Source organism: Phascolarctos cinereus, unplaced genomic scaffold (genome assembly GCF_003287225.1).
Source record: "Phascolarctos cinereus isolate Bilbo 61053 unplaced genomic scaffold, phaCin_HiC Scaffold_4;HRSCAF=312, whole genome shotgun sequence".
In the NCBI taxonomy this organism is placed as follows: Eukaryota; Metazoa; Chordata; class Mammalia; order Diprotodontia; family Phascolarctidae; genus Phascolarctos; species Phascolarctos cinereus.
In genome coordinates, this window is record NW_027555847.1 from 555,841,505 (window position 1) to 555,859,504 (window position 18,000).

At 37.4% G+C, this 18,000-nt stretch overlaps 1 protein-coding gene across 2 annotated transcripts in view; it reads right to left on the reverse strand.

Moving 5' to 3' along the window:
* The window catches only part of CAP2 (cyclase associated actin cytoskeleton regulatory protein 2), a 157,740-nt gene that overhangs the window by 104,722 nt on the left and 35,018 nt on the right, over window positions 1-18,000 (reverse strand). For both annotated transcript variants that reach the window (XM_020986807.2, XM_020986806.2), the window contains exon 3: window positions 14,867-14,967. In XM_020986807.2, coding sequence (XP_020842466.1) covers window positions 14,867-14,967 — 101 coding nt within the window. The remainder of the gene's footprint in view (window positions 1-14,866; window positions 14,968-18,000) is intronic.

Genomic DNA, 18,000 nt, shown 5'->3' on the forward strand with positions numbered 1-18,000 from the left:
AGTATTATCACTTATAATGATAATAGTAGCTAATATTTACATAGTACTCTAAGCTTTGCAAAGGGCTTCACATATGATCCTGTTTGACCATCACAACAACTCTGTGAGGTAGATGCTACTACTACCCCCAATTTATAAATGAGGAAATGGAGGCAGAAAGAGGTTAAATGACTCGCCCAGAGAAACAGAGTAGGAAGTATCTGAGGAAATACTTGAACTTGGTTCTTCTTGACTCTAAGTTTAGCAGGTTATCTGCTATGTATCACCTATATGCCTCATCTGCAGTAGTTATTTTTCATTAGTCACAAGAGTGAAAATAAAAATGCTTTGTGATTGTGTAAAGTAGCTGTCCTATATTTTAATACATTATCTTTAATACAATTAATACAATTGTTTTAAAGGACACTTAAAGATTATTCCATAAGGTCTATAACTTATGCTTCTAAAGTTTTTAAAAAAGTGTACAAAGCCTTTTTGAAAAACCTTTAAAATTCCTAGTCAAATCAGGTATGAGGTTGCTATATAATCTTGGGCAAATCACTTCACTAGTCTTGGATTTCTCATTTCCAAAAAGGGGTTAGGAAAGAAGAAGTACTGGTAAACATTAGATAATGTTGTTCAATTGTTTCAGTCATGTCTAACTCTTTATGTCCCCAGTTTCAGGTTTTCTTGACAAAGATAACGGAGTGGTTTGCCATTTCCTTGTCCAGCTCATTTTACAGATGAGAAAACTGAGGCAAACAGGGTCAAGTGACTTGTCCAGCGTCACACAGCTAGAAAGTGTCTGAGGCTGGATTTGAATTCAAGAAGATGAGTCTTCCTGATTCCAGCCCAGTGCTTGATCCACTGTGCCACCTAGCTAAAGATGATCTTAAGTTTTCTTAAGTTTTATGTGACTGGAATTACCTTTTAATTTCTAAAACACTCATTTCTCAATAACATCCTCATTGCCATAAATTGAGTTCAGTATCCTAGAAAAGGCCAAGTTCAGTGCAATAATTTGTTAGATCCTTTTCTTTCACTTTGCCATAGTCTTTGATAGTCAAATCAACTAAAGAGAAAAGAGGGGGAAAAAGTCTTGGATTTTACCCCAGTCCCAGTTTTGCCACTCACTAGCATATGAGCCTTGACCATTTGTTCACTTAACCTTTTGTGGCCTCATCTTCCTCATTTTAAAATGAGGGGATATGGGGCAGCTAGGCAGCGCAGTGCATAGAGCCTGGGCCCTGGAGTCAAGAGGACCTGAGTTCAAATCTGACCTCAGACACATAACACTTACTAGCTGTGTGACCCTGAGCAAGTCACTTAACCCCAATTGCCTAAAAATAATAAAAAAAAAATAAAATGAGGGGATAGCTTGAATGACAAGTAAGTACTTTTCTGAGCAGAGTGGACTTGTACTTAAGAGAGCAGGATCTGAATCCTTCCTCAGACACTCATTAGCCATTTGATTACAGGCAGGCCACTCAACCTCTTATAAACTTCAATTTCTACCTTGAAAATGGCAGTAATGATACTCACAATACCTATCTTATAATGCTGTTGTGAGGAAAGTGTTTTGCAAACCTTAAACCACTACCACCAAAATGAGTTACTGTCCCAACTCTAAAGATTACACTGTTTTACATGGTTCTCTGAGATAAAAGAATTCTAATTGATTCTGAAATCAAAGGCCAAATTGTATAACTGTGCTTTATTCAAGTCAATGACTGGAACTGTCACATGAACACAGTGAAAGAATAGTTTTCTTGTGTTGTGGATTCCCAAGAGAACATTTGTTGAAATGGATTCTATATGATATGGCTTCAATCTACCTTTCCAACCTCATCAAGCAATACTCTCCTTCATGTAATCCATATTCCAAACAATTTGGGCTACTCTCTGTGCCTATTCTTGTCTTGTTCAATTATTCCATCCATCATGCCTGGAATGGACTATTCCATCTTTTCCCCTCCCAATCTTTACCTGATGAAGGCCTTCCCTTCAGGTACAATTCAGATACCTTCTCTTTGAAACCTTTTCTCTAACTCCAGCTACAAGTGATCTCTCACAGAATTTTGTCTCAACTGTCCTCAACTGTCAATCTTCTTTGCATTTTTAACAACCTGAGAATGTATCTTTCCCCCTATTAGACTGTAATCTTCTTGAGGGTAAAGACTGTGTGATATCTACATTTGAATCCTCACAGCCTGGAGAATTGTCTTGTATGCTGTGTTCACACAATACATTTTTTGTTGAATTGAATGAAAACATTCCAATAAAATTATTAGTAGGAAAAATTTAGTAGTAAAAATTTAAGTGAACTGCAGATGATGTAGGGGAACACCAATTGGTCCTCTGAGGAGCAGCACAGCTGATGCTAGAATCCATATCTAAACCTGTGTTTCCAATTTGTTTGCAGACACAGTGTAGACCCATATTATAGGGCACTTAGAGCTAAAAGGTTCAAGGTTATCTTCCTATGGGCACTTTATCAGTAAGTACAAGATTATTTAAAAAATAATCTTGTACCACCTAGTAACAGAATAAACAAACCCAACATTTCTTTCTATTATACTGTTCTTTCTATTATACTGTTATTCATTCTGGGTAAAGGAATGCCTGAAAAGTGCAATCTAGTAGTAACAGAAATAGCTTTCCTCTGCCTTAAATTATGGAAAAATCTGAAAAATATTGCTTTTCAGTATTCTTCAGCTATTTCCTGTTCATGATCTGAAAAAAGAAACTCTTTGCTACTTACTCCATCAAAATGAGAATGCTTCTCACAATGTGACAAGTCCACGATGAAAGCCTTATTTCTTTCAACTGACACTAAATACTTATCCTCTAGCACTGATTCAATCAGTAGGAGTTCTTAACTTGGAGTCTATGAAATTAAAAAAAACCCCCAAAACTTTGATAAATGGATTTCAATATCATTGACTGCCTTTGAATTTTATGTATTTTAATGTATGCATTTAAAAACATTCTGAAAAGAAGCTTTATCAGCCTGTCAAAGGGGTCCATGACACAACAAATTGATCAAGAATCCCTGAACCAGCGAGTTCTAGCATGACAGAGACCATCGATTCTACCCCTCTCATTATGCATATGAGAAAACTGAATCCAAAGGTTGTACATCTTGTAGGTGGAAGAACTGGGATTACTTGCCACTTACTGCCTGTCCTCTGTTAAGTAAGCATGTTAGAAGGATATACTCTCTGTACAACTAGTCTGTTTAAACAGTAGAGGTTCTTAGTCATACTTTTCTCTAATAAACAACACTCCTAAGGCCAGGTCATTGTTCTATCCAATTGGGAATGCTTCCCTTTTACTAAAAAGTAAAATAATTTGCCCATTATGTGATTCTTTCAATAGCCTGAATAATTTGCCTATTATGTGACTCTTTCTATAGACTGAATTGGTGCAGAGTAGTGGTCAGGCATGAGATTTAACAAGGTGTGTAATCTAAAGCTAATTAAAATTTATTTCAAAATACATACCCATACCTATACACATAAAAATATTTATAGGAGCACTTTCTGTGGTAGTAAAGAACTGGGAACAAATTAGGTGCTTATTCATCAGGGAATAGCTAAATAAATTGTGGTACAAGAACATAATGAAATAATACTCTAAGAAAAGAAGATTATGAGAAATACAGAGAAGCACTGAAAGCCTTACATAAACTTGTAAAAATTGAACTAAGAAGAACCAGAAAAACAACATAAAAACTGACTACAACAATATTAAATGAAAAGAAAAATAGTGAGGGGCAGCTAGGTGGTTCAGTGGATAGAGCACTGGCCCTGGAGTCAGGAGACCTGAGTTTAAATTTGGCCTCAGATACTTGCTGGTTATGTGACTCTGGGCAAGTCACTTCATTCCAACTGCCTTCAAAAAAAAAGCCCAATAATAAAACAATGAAAACTGAAATATCAAAGGCCATCTAGGTCTGGCCCAGAATAAGAATCACATGACTAGAACTTGTGGTTTGTCCCTCTTTCCTGAAGATGACCACGACATTAGGAAGATGACGCCATGCTTGGAATGAATTGGATTTAAGTGAGGGAAGGCTGTGCAAAGTCACCAGCCTCACTTCTCCTCTGGAGCCATCTGGGTGCAGTGGCCAGATACAGGTCAGGACAACAGAAGATGGTGCACAATGCAGTGGGAGACATTGGCCTTTTTAAGCTAAGGTCTTTCCAAGTTCCCACTTTGACTGAGGCAATGCTCATTCAGTGATTAGGGCTGTTTAAGAAGTGAGCCAAGGGATGGCCCCTTTAATTAAAAAAAATTCAGACTGGGAGGGGAAGACTTCCTCAGGGTTTACCAATATCCAACTAATCAGTAACACTTTGGGATCCTTCATATCACCGAGACTCTTAAAAGTAAGGTGCTGCAGAAGGCAATTAAGAAAAATACAGGTGTTGAAGTCTTCTTAGATCCCCAAAGAGCTACCCAGAAATGGGGAAATGGACCAGCCTGCCAAAGGGCACACTGGTTTGGGTTGCAGAATTGGCTAGTGAGCAGGGGAGGCTAAGGAAGGTTCCAGAGGGAGTTCTTTATACAACTTGATGACTTTAAAGGGCAATGAATCTTTTTTTTTTGGAATATTTGATAAGCATCTCTTCTATAGAGAGTTTGGGCCTGCCCACTGGCACCATGCTAGGGGAAAAAAAGACAATTTTTGATTAGGTTTCAGAAACTGAGTCTGCCCCAAGATGATTTGGGGGAAGTCTACTGATTAACACACTTCTCTTAGACCTCCTTTCACTTAGCTATTATAAATCTTTCTGGTCCTGGAGTCAGATGACCAGCTCTGCTGTTTTCTGCTTGTGTGACATTGAGAGGAATCACTTTACTTCTCTGGGAGTTGGTTTCCCCATCTATAAAATGAGGGGTTTGGACATCCTTAACTCTCTGGCACACAAAAGCAGGTGGCCAGCCAGATTTGGCCCTCAGGTCATAGTCAATAAACACTTACCAAATGCCTCCTGTGTAGCAGGCACTGTACCAAGTCCAGGGAAAACAAATGTGAAAACAAAAACAGACCAACCCACAGTCTTTGTCCTCAAGGAGCTCACAACTTAATGACAGTTAGGCTTGTGCTTTATGAATATTGAAAAAAAATATCAAGAAGTGTGGCTCTCCAAATGCAGGTGATATAAAACAACAAAAATCAGCTTAAATTAAAAACAACAACTTCTCATCCATAATTCTATTCTTAAAGAAAATACAGTGTCTTGTTGATTTTACAGTTCTTTTGAGCAACGTAAGTCAACCAAACCAGACACTTTAGGTCAACCAATTTGGCAGTTTGATTGACTTGGTTACTGTCTCTATTGTTCAAATGAACCACCTAATTGCTAAAGCTCCCCTTTACAACTTTTATGTCTCATATTATCCAGTTTCAAAAAGAAGTACTTCCCCAATAGAATACCATGCATATTGCCAGATCAAGTTTTATAGCTGGTATTGCATTTATGATGAATGAAATTTTATATTTATAGGTTTCCTTCACTAGTGAAGCTGGTATTGAAATACTTTTGTGATTAAATATCACACTGAAATTGCCTCATGGAAAAAACACAACTAGATTTTATTAGTAAGAGACACCACATTGAAATTACTGTACCTTTCTTTCTCTGATGACTCTCATTAGCTATTAGGGACATATGGATCTCAGAACCAAGTTTTAGACTTGACCTTATTCTTCACAGTGATCACAGTGTGTCTCAACAGCAGCCACTATTCCCAACAAGTTGGGATTCCTAACTCATTTCTGTCACTTATAAACACATAGACCAGTGAAACCTCACCAGGGTGCCTCATTCTTTCAGGGATTAGGAAAATGAATCCACTGTCTAGAGTGCTGAAGCAGAGAAAAAGACAAAACTACAAAATAACAGTAGGATTAGGCCAACGACTAGATACCAAGGGTCAGACTTTCTTGGGGGTGATGTGTCCCACGCAAACTCCTTTGCTCAAGCCATGCCACTTAAATTCTGAGTTTTTCATTTTCTTCCCACAAAACATGAATGACACTTTTACTATCTACCTAAAATTTAGCTAGTATTTTTATGTACTAGGCACTGTGCAAAGTGTTTTATAATTATTATCTCATTTGATCTTCTGAACAACTCTGGGAGATAGGTGTTATTATTATCTCCATTTCACAGTTGAGGAAACTGGGGCAAACAGAGGTTAAGTGACTTGACCAGCTAGTAAGTGTTTGAGGCTGGATTTGAACTCAGGTTTTCCTGACTCCAGGTCCAGTGTTCTATTCACCGTGCCACATCCACTGCTTGTTGATGTGAGAAAAGTATATGGAAAACTGTAAAACATTGTATAAATGTGGATTTTTATTGTTATTATTATGATTATTACCTATGAAAAGAGATTACTCTGTTGTAGCTCCTTTGCAAAGCCAGAAAGTCAAAGTCACCAGCGCAGGGGATTTCCATGTGCTGAGTCATATAGCATGAGGTAAAATGATCCCTGCAGTTAAAGCCAGAGAACCTAGTTCTTCTCATTACTTATTACATGTGACTTTGACCCTCAATGCCTTGACCTTCAATACCCTGATCTTTAGTTTCATCATCTATAAATCAGGAAAATAGTATGTATGCAAATTGTCTCACCAGGCTAGTGTAAGAATCAAATGAGATAATGTATGGAAAGTGCTGTATAAATGTGAGGTTCTCTCTGCTTCTGAGAAGGAGCAATAGTTCATCAGTCAATGAAATAATGGGTATTTATTTATTTATTTTTGGTGGGGCAGTTGGGGTTAAGTGACTTGCCCTGAGACACACAGCTAGTGAGCGTTACGTATTTGACACCGGATTTGAACTCAGATCCTCCTGACTCCAGGGCTGATACTCTATCCACTCTGCCACCTAGCTGCCTCATAACAAGTATTTATTATTAAGCACTCCTATTTGCTAGACATTGTGTTAGGCTCTGGAAATATAAGAAAGAAGAATGAAAAAATCCCTACTTTCAGTGAACTTACAGTCTAACACAACACGTACATATAAAATAAACATAACATCAATATTAAGTTTATAAATACAAGCATACTGTATGTAATAAATTTAAACATAATTCAATACAATGTAATTTGGGAAGGAAAGCAGCAGCAGTTGGGGGAGGGATGAGAAAAAGCTAAATCTGTGGCTATGGCTATAAGATAAAAGCTGTAAGGTAAAGAGGTTACTTACAACCTTTACAGCTGCATTCTAGAGTTTCAGGACCTTTCTGCATCAGACCATGCGAGTCTTCCCATGCTTCTCTGAGTTCATTGTTTCATAAAGCACAGCACTATTCCATTACATTCATGTACTAAAGTTTGTTCAGCTATTCTCCAATCAATGAGCATCTAGTTTGTTTCTAGATTTTTTTTAAAGTGCTACTGTAGATATTTTCTTGTATATAGAAACTTTCTTTTTACAATTGAATTAAATAAGGTATAGACCAGTGATGTCAAACTCAAATAGAAATGGATACCTGCTGGCACATTTTGACATAGAAAACCTTAAATTACTATTATCTATATTGCATTTTATTTTTATTTATTTTGTTAAATGCTTTTCAATTTCATTTTAATCTGGTTCAGCTCACTTAGAAGTTCTGCTGACTCTGACACCTCTGATTTAGACATTTTAGTCACTTTCATAGCATAATTCTAAATTGCTTTCCAGAATAGCTGGACCAATTCACAACTTCATCAAGAGTTCATCAATGTACCTGTCTTTCCATAACCCCTCTAATATTGCTACTTTTTTTTGGTCATCTTTACCAGCATATAGGGTGTAAAGTGAAACCTCAGGTTGCTTTGATCTGTATTTATCTTACTGTAAGTGAACTGGAGAAATTTTTCATATAGTTGTTAATAATTTGCAATTACTTTTTTTTTTAAAGATTTGTTTGTTCATATCCATTGACCACTTCTCTACTGGGGAATGTATTTAGGCATTATTGTTAATTACCTATATAACTTGGATATCACACCCTTATCAGAAATTTTTGATACAGCTGTTTTCTCCAATCACCTGCTTCTCTTCGTATCCTTTGTTGTTCAGTTGTTCAGTTGCGTCTGACTCCTCATGACCTCATGGACCATAAGGTCTACAGTCAATAAGGTTTTCTTGGCAAAGACACTGGAGTGGTTTGCCATTTCCTTATCTAATAGATTAAGGCAAACAGAGGTTAAAAGATTTGCCCAAGGTCATGTAGCTAGTAAGTGTATGATTTGAACTCAGGTATTCCTGACTGCTGGTCCAGCACTCTATCCACTGCCCCTCTTCTTATCCTAATTGCATTAATTTTGCTGTGCAAAACCTTTTCAATTTCACATAGTCAAAATTATTCATTTTATCTTTTGTGATCACACAACTGCCTCAAAGCACTATTTAAATCGTGTCATTCCTCTTCTCAAAAGTCTGCAAAGGTTCCCTTTCACCTACTAAATAAAGTCCAAACTACTTAACCTGACATTCAAGGCCCTTCTACAATGAGATCCCAACCTCCCTTTCTAGCCTCTGTTATTTCTCTACAGGAACTTTATTATTTAGCCAAATTGTTTTACTCTGTGGCTGCCTGTATATCCTGTGCCTCCTCCCCTCTGAGTATTAGCATATATCATTCCTTCTATCCAGAATGCCCTTCCATCATCGAAATCCATTTCATCTCATAAGTCCTAGGTCAAATGCCACTTCCTATATGAAGCCTTCCTCTGATAATCCATCCATAAAGACACTCAAGCAACATTATAAAAATAAATTGCAGATAAGCTGCTGATCTGCATTGCTGGAGAGTTTCCTTTGTGGCTGATATTATAGGTCTTGACCAAAAAATACATTATTGAAAATTTTTCTCCTGTACCTTTCCCCCAGACCTCATTGGAGCACTTTGCTCTTTTTTTTCTATGCTTATTGTATTATTTTGCATTATAGATATTTATGTGTCATATTTCCCTACAAAGCATAAGCTCCATGAAGGTATGGCCATGTCTTTTCTATACTATTTATCTTGCCCAGTACTCTGAATGAAGTAGGTATTTAATGTTGTTCAGTTGTTTTTCAGGTTTTTCACAGTCGTATCTGACTCTCTGTGACCCCATTTGGAGTTTTCTTGGCAGATACTAGAGCGGTTTGTCATTTCCTTTTCCACTTCCTTTTACAAATGGGGAAACTGAGACAAACAGAGTTTATTGACTTGCCCAGGATCACACAGCTAGTAAGTGTTTGAGGCCAACTTTGAACTCAGAAGATGAGTCTTCCCAGCTCCAGGCCCAGCACTCTATCCACTGTGCCACCTAGCTGCCCAGGTATTTAATATGGTTGGCTAAACTGAATTTCAGTCTAATATCACTAAGAAAGCACACAGTAGGAAAAAACACCTGATTTGGAGTCACAGGATTTCAGTTCAGATTTTGCATCTGATACTTACTCCCTTTGTGACTTCAGGAAGCAAGTCTGTTAACTAATCTGGGGCTCAAGTTCCTTATGTGTAAAATTGGGAGGCTCTAATAGAGGTTCTTTAGAGTGCATTTTAGTTCCAAATCTAAGATCTCATGACATCTCATTTCCATATAATACAGATTTCCTTTTGGCAATACAGCAAAACATGACAGCCCAGGTCTTGTGGTGCTGCCCCCCCCCAACATATTATACTCATTTCTGCAATGAATGAGGCAGTTAGGTTGTACAGTGGATAGAATGCCAGGCTTGTAGTCAGGAAGACCTGAGTTCAAAATGAACCTCATACATTTACTAGCTGCGTGATCTGGGCAAGTCACTTAACCTCAGTTTGCCTCAGGTTCCTCCTCTGTAATATGGGGATAATAAAAGTACCTGCTATCCAGGGCTGTTGTGAGGGTAAAATGAGATAATAATTGTAAAAGAGATGAGCGCTCAATTTCCTCATCTATAAAATGAGATGGAGAAGGAAATGGCAAACCACTCTAGTATCTTTGCCAAAAAAAAGCCCCACATAGAGTCATGAAGTGTTGGACATGACTGAAATGACTGAAAAACAACAGCAAATTGTAAAAAATTTAGCATAGTTCCTGGCATAATAGTAAGCACTAGATAAATATTATCTATTATTAACGAATCATGGAATTGCAGAGTTAAAAGGGGCTTTAGTAGTTTAATTGCTCATATAATAGTAAAGATCAGTAATGTTAAGTGGTTTGCCCAAAGTCACATACCCAGTTAATGGCAGAAATAAGGCTAGCCCCCAGTTTTCCTGATTTTCCCCAATCCACTGCTCTTTTCATTATGCCAGGGATTTGTGAATTACTTTGGGAGACTCTAGTCACTTATTCACTAAAATTGTCAAATTTCTTATGATGACATTATTTATATTTTATATAACAAGTCAATTTAAAAAGTGGAACATGTTCCATCACTTCTCTGGCCTCAATCAAGAAAGTAAGAACTAAGTAAATTTAGGCTTTTGTGATTTTGAAAATAACATGTTATGATTGTTAACACTTATAGATTATTATTAATGAGTAAATCATAGGAACTTTGAGGGATGATGGAAGTCATTTGATTATATGACCATCATTTAGAAATAATACCTTCAAAACTAATGGCAATATATCATCATTAAGGTTTTTGTTGCTGGTAATAATAACAACAAAATAAGGGTAACAAGAATACTCTTCATCTTTCTAAGGAGAAAGGGAAATGAATATTGAAAAGAATTTTAAAATGGCTTACACTATGAATCTCAAGTTTCCAGAAATGCTTAATAACTGAATTGGGGAGGGCTATCTTAGTCTCAGTTGGTTTTGTAATAGCACGATCATTCGACTATTTTTATATGACCCAACAACTGGTCGGTTTAGTAAAAGAAAAAAAGTCACCTCAGGGAAAAACATATGTCAGGCCAATGGATTGGTGTCTATAGATCAAACACAATCAAATGACCAAGTTTTCACTTCTTTGACCTCATACAGACAGCTTAAATGGTTCCGCATTTGGATACTGAGGACTGTTGTTACTCTGAAAGAACAATTATGAAATTTAACATTTTTCTTTTTTTTTTTTCTCCCTTAAGTGAAGAACATGTTGTGTTAATGCCCTTCTTGGACTGAATGGTGAGGAGTTTCTCTCAGGTTAAAGAGTAATTTAAATACACCATTTGGTTCATGTTCCATCCAAGTAGAACTTACAAGATCTAATCTTTTCTAAACCTGCTATTTTCTTCAGTTTACTAGAGCCTCCTAATTGTAGTTATTAGTTCTCTCTTTTATGTGGTCTTCTCCGTCAATAGACTATTGAGCATACAGTAAATTAAGCTCAAACCAGGGGCCAAACATATTGTGGCAGACGTTAAATCATAGACTTGCTGACCCTTCCCCCACCTTTTTTGGTAGTACACGTGAAGCAGCTTTTAAGAGTTAGGGACAGGATTCAACATGATGCACATTTGTGTCACTTATTTAATATAATATAAAAACCTGCTGGCCTCTCATATTACCAGCCTGCTCAATCAGGTATGTCAGCTCTTTCTAGGCAACAGGTGTGTTCTTGAAACAAAGTTCAACCCCCATTCTTGGCTCATGGGAAAGGCAGCAGCTGCAAGCTTAATGCTCATGACACATGGCCTATAAGACACAGAAAAAATAAACTACTTGTTCAGAGTGTTAGTAATACACAGATGGGCTATGGCAGCCTAGATTTTCTGCTATGGACTTACAGCCTAAACTTTTAGGAAAAGGTTTTGTATTTTTTTTTTCCAGAGTTAGCAGTTAGAAATGTAAATTTATTTAAAAATCTATTCCGTAGACGCAATGATCATATTTTAAAATATGCCCTCATTTGAAATATCATATACAAAGATGATTATGAAATTCTAACTGATGTTTGGAGGGAAGAAAGTATTGATCACCAAGGTCATCCACATAGTGACTGAACTCACTACAAATATCCTATATATACTTTACATGTAAGATACAATACAGGTCCTCAAGGTTCTCTGGCAAGAATTTTTATGTTTTTGTGGTAAGAATTCACTTCTTTTGGCTTTGATGAGAAATTGCCGATATAAGGTATTATAGAGTACTGGGTAACTCTGAAGCATAATATGCATTTTAATATTAAAATAATGATACAAGAATTACTTGAAATGGCTACAAACAGTAAGAACCATACAACACTAACAAGAGCTAAGAGATCCCTAAGTTTAGAATCTCAGTTCTAAGATTAGAGCTCAGCCTAGAATCTCTTATTTGGCAGGGTTGAGATCAATTTGATTTAATAAATATTTATTGAATGATACCATCCCATTTTTTGTGTTAATATATCATATATAACCATGTCACAGAAAGTGAGCAGCATGATGATTATTTTTAACCTATCAGAACCCCTTTTAAACACAAAACCATCAATGGGCAAAATCTAATACTTATATTGCATTAAGCTATTATTGGAGTTTCATGGGGAACACTGATCTGATACTGATTCTCCCTTCTATCCCAACTGCTCCCCCAGGTAGAACATTTAAAAAAAAATTTCCAGCTATAACATTTTAACTAACAAAATGAGGACAGTGATAACAATTCTAGTCTCTTTCAGGTACAAATGCACCCTCTTTAAATGTGTGTGGAGGATTATAGAGAAATTTATTGAAAAGACTAGCTGCAGAGGTAACCTGAGATTCCCTGAAAGGTTTATATTGGAAGTCATAGAAATAATTGAGGAACTTAGAGTTGGATGGAACCTTGGAGGACAACCACCTAAGTCTAACCCCTTTATTTTACAGACGGGAAAAGTGAGGCCCAGAGAGGTGATATAGCTTATCTGAAGTCCACAGTAGGACAGCCATCATTCAAACTCAGGTCCTCTGACTCCAGATTAAGGATGTACAATTAAAGAAGGTACAATTAGGGAAGGATGTACAATTAGAGAGAGTTCTCTACATTTTAAAACCAGGAGAAGGTTCTTCCCAACATGTGTGCCGATTTCATACTTGCGTATCTACTTGGTGGGTTCACTACAAATTCTTTAGTTCAGAGCAACTCCAGCCAGTAAACTTATGCACATTTGGTTAGAACTGTTAACTTGAAGCATTAATATTGAAAGCCACAAAGGACTTAAGATATCACCTCATTCCCATTCCCCATGCCTTTTTTCCTCCCATTATAGATGAGGAAAAAGAGAACCAGAAAGGTCACACAACTCATTAGAAGCATAACTAGGATTAGAATTCTGATTTCCTGACTCTAGGTCTAAAGTCCTCTGCACTTCACCTTACTACTCCAAAGTAGAAGTGAAGAAGTAATGATTATAAATACCTTTGCTTCCTTTTCTGCCTTCCCCTCTCCCACCCACTAATCTTTTAGCTGCTGTGGCACCCTTAGGCAAAGCAATGTACATTTATTCTTTTTTAGATTTACAAAGGAAGGAGAGTTAGAAAAAAATGCCAAGACTACAAGATAGGTGAGTTGTGTGTGTGTGTGTTTTAACTTGCTCTCTCCAAGCCAAAGTTTTACTTGAGAATCAGGTTTCTTGTTGCATTTAATACTACTGTTAGTGCCAGATCTGACTGGCTGCTGGAAGATCTATAGGCAGACAGATGTCTGAGCTACAATCCTTGTGAGCACCTTAACCAGAGAAAACAAAGGCAAAAGAAAAATGAAGGTTCTGGTGAGCATATTTATTCCTTTATTCATTTGCTTCCTGGATCACATTTGCGGCAATTGCAGTCACATGCCAACTGGCCAGTAGACCATTTAAAAATCTGTAAAAGCTGAAAACATGCAACAAAGAACAATAACACAGTGACCCTCTTGGATAGAGCAGGATAAATACTGAAGTTACTAAAAGTCTGTCATCTGAATCAACAGCATTTAAGCAATCTCTAAGCTAGGGATGCTAAGCTTGGAGATTCTTGAAGTTTGTAAATATGTCTCATCTGAATCAAAAGAATTTAAACTGTCTCTAAGCTAGGGATGCTAAGCTTGGAGATTCTTGAAGTTTGTAAATATGTCTTGTAAAATATTTTGATAACAATATTTCAAGGCAAGTGATTTCCTTTGTAACCCTATGTAATTTATTTTATGTACTTAAAAACATGATTCTGAAGAGTCCAGAGGCATCACCAGATGTGAAAGGGGTCCATGAGACCGACAAGGTTAAGAAGCTCTGCTCTAAGATCATATTATGAGATGGTCTAGAAGCTGTAAGATAGCCCCATTTGAGTCAACATTGGCTTACTGCTATACTTCCTGGGGAACAGAGCAGCAGTGGGGCAGTGGGGAAAGGACAGGACAGGTGATTTAGCTGTCTCTTAGCTGGGACAACACATACTTACATAGTCCTTTCAGGTTTAGAAGCAAGATAAGGTAAGAAGTTCAGTTATTTCCATTTTGCAGATAAGGAAATAGACACAAAAAGGTGAAATTGTCACCAAACTAGTAATTGTGAGAGCCAGGATGTGAATCTGGGCATTTGGATTCCAAGTCTAAAGCTCATTCCAATAACACATATTGCTATCCTCCTCCTATCAGAACTACCATGACCACCACTACCACCACCACCACCACCATTACTAGCTCTTTGTATAAAGAACTCTTTATATACATTTTTTTATTTGATCCTCACAACAACCTTGAGGGTAGGTATCTTCCCTGTTTTTCAGACTGGAAAACTGAAGCTTTAAGAGGTCCTGGGTCACAAAACTAGAAAGTGACAGAGGGAAGATTCAAACCCAGGTTTTCCTCATTCTAAGTCCAGAGCTCTATCCACAAAACTATGCTTCCTGGAGTCAAGCCCACCATCCCAAGAGGTATCCACTGCTCACCAAGCAGTGGCAGTGGTTACCCAAGTCATTCTCTTAGCATGAAGCAACAAAAGCGGGGAATACTCACGTGAGCCTCCACATCCCCAGCAAGGATCTTACTGTTCCTCAGAAACTCAGCAACCATGCCATTCATCAGCTTATCAAAAGCTTCCACGGAGGGCGAAACACCTTTGAGAGAAGGATACTTTATTACTCCCTGGTTAGCTTAGGGAAACAGCTGTTACTATCTTTCCTTAGGTAACAGGTTTAACTCATCTTGTTCATGCAATCATTCATTTACTCCCTCAGTATTTATTGAGCACACACAAGGTGCATGACTATATCAGGCAGTACAGCTTAGGTGATACACAATACAGTTATTTGTTTTCCTACTTTTCACTTTCCTCAATGACAGCTAGTGTAACCTAGTTGCCATAATAAAGCCTTGCAAATCCTCACTACTAGGTCACTCACTTAGGAGACACAAGGATCGCAGAATCATAGAATCATCAGATATTAAGAAGTAACAATCAGTAGTACTCAGTTCATTGATTGCTTATTTTGTGCACCATGCGTCCATGTGTGTGTATATGTCTATGTGTATACTTAGGAAAAATGCTCATGTAGCTAGCAAATACATGGTACATAATGTCATAACAGCTAAAGTGGAAATGATCCTAACCCTCAGGCGAGGATACTTGTGCATCTGAATGGCATAAAGGGTTGACCTTTTTTTTCAGCCATTAATTACAAGGGATTTCTGGGCTTTTTCATCTGAGATGTTTCTGTGTAAGTTCCTGTTGAAACCTCGATTTCTGTTCATAACACCTCATGAACAATCACTATTCCACTAAAAATGCATTTCTTTAAGATCACATTAGTTGCCCCTGAGGGAAACAATACCTGTTTCTGGGGTCTTACCTGTTTTTTTTTTTATTTAACTTGGAAACCTCAAATACAGCCCTGTTGTCCTGTACAAAGCCTAAGAATTCTTGTTCTAGGTGGTTCAGTGTCTTGTTCATGTTCATACATGAAAGCTAGTAAGCCAAGAAAACTAAGATCTGAACTCAAATTTTCTGACTCCAAAATCAGGGTTCTTTGCATTATCTCACAGTGACTTCCTAAGTACAGTCCAGAGCCTCTCTAGGAATAGATTCAGGAATGGATTAGATTAGGGATTCCAAACCTGGAGCCTACTGCCTTCCACCCCAAGGGATTCCTGAAGAGGTTTCAGGGGGACATTGAATTTATATGGGAAAAATTATATCTTCAGTTATCAAAAATATTATTTTGAGAATAGGTCCATAGGTTTCACCAGACTGCCAAAGGGGTCTGTTTTACACACACACACACACACACACACACACACACACACACACACACACACAAAAGATTAAGAATCCCTTGATGAGATGATCTCTATGGTCCTTTCGAGCCCTAACAATCCATGATTATGTAACACTCCTAACTATTAGCACTAGCCCCCAAATTTCTTCCCAAATCTTTAGCAGATATTAAATAAATCTATGATGTCTTTGTGAGAAGGTTGCCTGATGGGGTTACAGCACACATATTCATTAGGGTTGGAACAGGGGAGGGGAAGGTGCATTAATTTTATTGAGTTTCCCACATAAAGGAAGGTACAGTGCGAATTTGTTTTCTAAACAATTTATTACCGTAATCATTTTTAAATTGTTATTTAGCTACAAAACAATATAGTTAAATTACATGTGTACATTAAAAATTAATTAAGGGAATTTTTAAAGTAAAGGATATAATTCTAAATTGTACTAGGCATATTATTTCTCCACTAAAGTCCTACTCTGAAGAATCTCTGTGGTTCAAAGGTAATCCTAGATTCCTAGACGTTCTGCTAATGGGAAAAAACTGGTAGGAAAGGCTTTCAGTATGTGTTGGCAATGTATTGTGAATAGTTGGCGAGAGAAGAGAAGAGGTACTGTGCTGTGAGGAATAAGATAAATAATTACTAAGAGTAAACTAGAAGAACTGTTTTCAGAACTGGATGGATAGCTGGACCAAAGAGTTGTCATTCATGGGTTCACGTCAACTCGGAAAGAGGTCTCTAGGGGAGTGCCACAGGGATTTGTGCATGCATTGGTTAACATTAAATCAGTAATTTAGGTAAAGATATGGATAAAATTGTGATTAAACTTTCTAAAGACACAAAACTAGGAGAGATATCTAACACAAAGGATGGATAACAGGACCATAGATTTAGGGTTGAAATATACCTTAGAGTCCAACCCTCTCATTTTACAGTAAACTGAGGCCCAGAGAGGGTGATTTATCCAAGGTAACACAAGGAGTAAGTGGCATAACTATGATTTAAACCCAAGATAGCAGAGTCAGGATCCCCCCAAAAATCTCTACCGGCTAGAACATCGGGTTAACTCTATTAAGGTGAAATTTAATGGGGATAAATATAAAGTTTTACCCTTGGTTTTAAAGAAGTGACTTTGCAAGAATAAGGAGGAGACATGGTTAGAAAGCAGTTTGAAAAAGATTTGGGGGTTTTAGGTTCAATATGAGTCAACAATGTGATATAGTAGCCAAAAAAATATAATGAGATCTTGGGCCAAATTAAGAGAGATATCACTTCCAAGAAGATGGAAGTCATAGTTGCACTGTAGTCAGCCATAGTTAGACTACATCTCAAGTATTGTGTGCAGTTCTGGGTGCCTCGGTTTAGGAATGGACATTGATTTTTGAGCTGAAAGGCAACCAGAGGAAGGTAATCAGGATGGTGAAGGGCTTCTGAGTCTATGCTATATGAGGACTCAAATGAGTATAACCTGGAGAAGATAATACTCCAAGTGGGGGTGGGGGCACAGAATAGCTATCATCAAATAAATATGTGAAAAGCTGTCTTGTGGAAGAGTCATTAGCTTTTTTATTTTACCACAGAAAGCATAACCAAGGTTAACAGATAGAAACTGCAAACAGGCAAATTTAGTTTTTTTTTCCTTTAAAACCATTAAGGTTATTTAAGTGGGATATGATGCCTCAGGTGGTAGTGAGTTCCCCCTCAGTGGAAATCTTCAAGTAAAAATTGGATGACAACATGTCAGGTTGTTGTATCGATTTTCCTTCTAGGGACTACATGGCTACGGAGGTATCTTACAATATAAAATCATGTGTTTCTGTGATTACCGAGCATATCAAGAGCTCATATGAGGCAATTTCACACAAATCTCTAGCAGG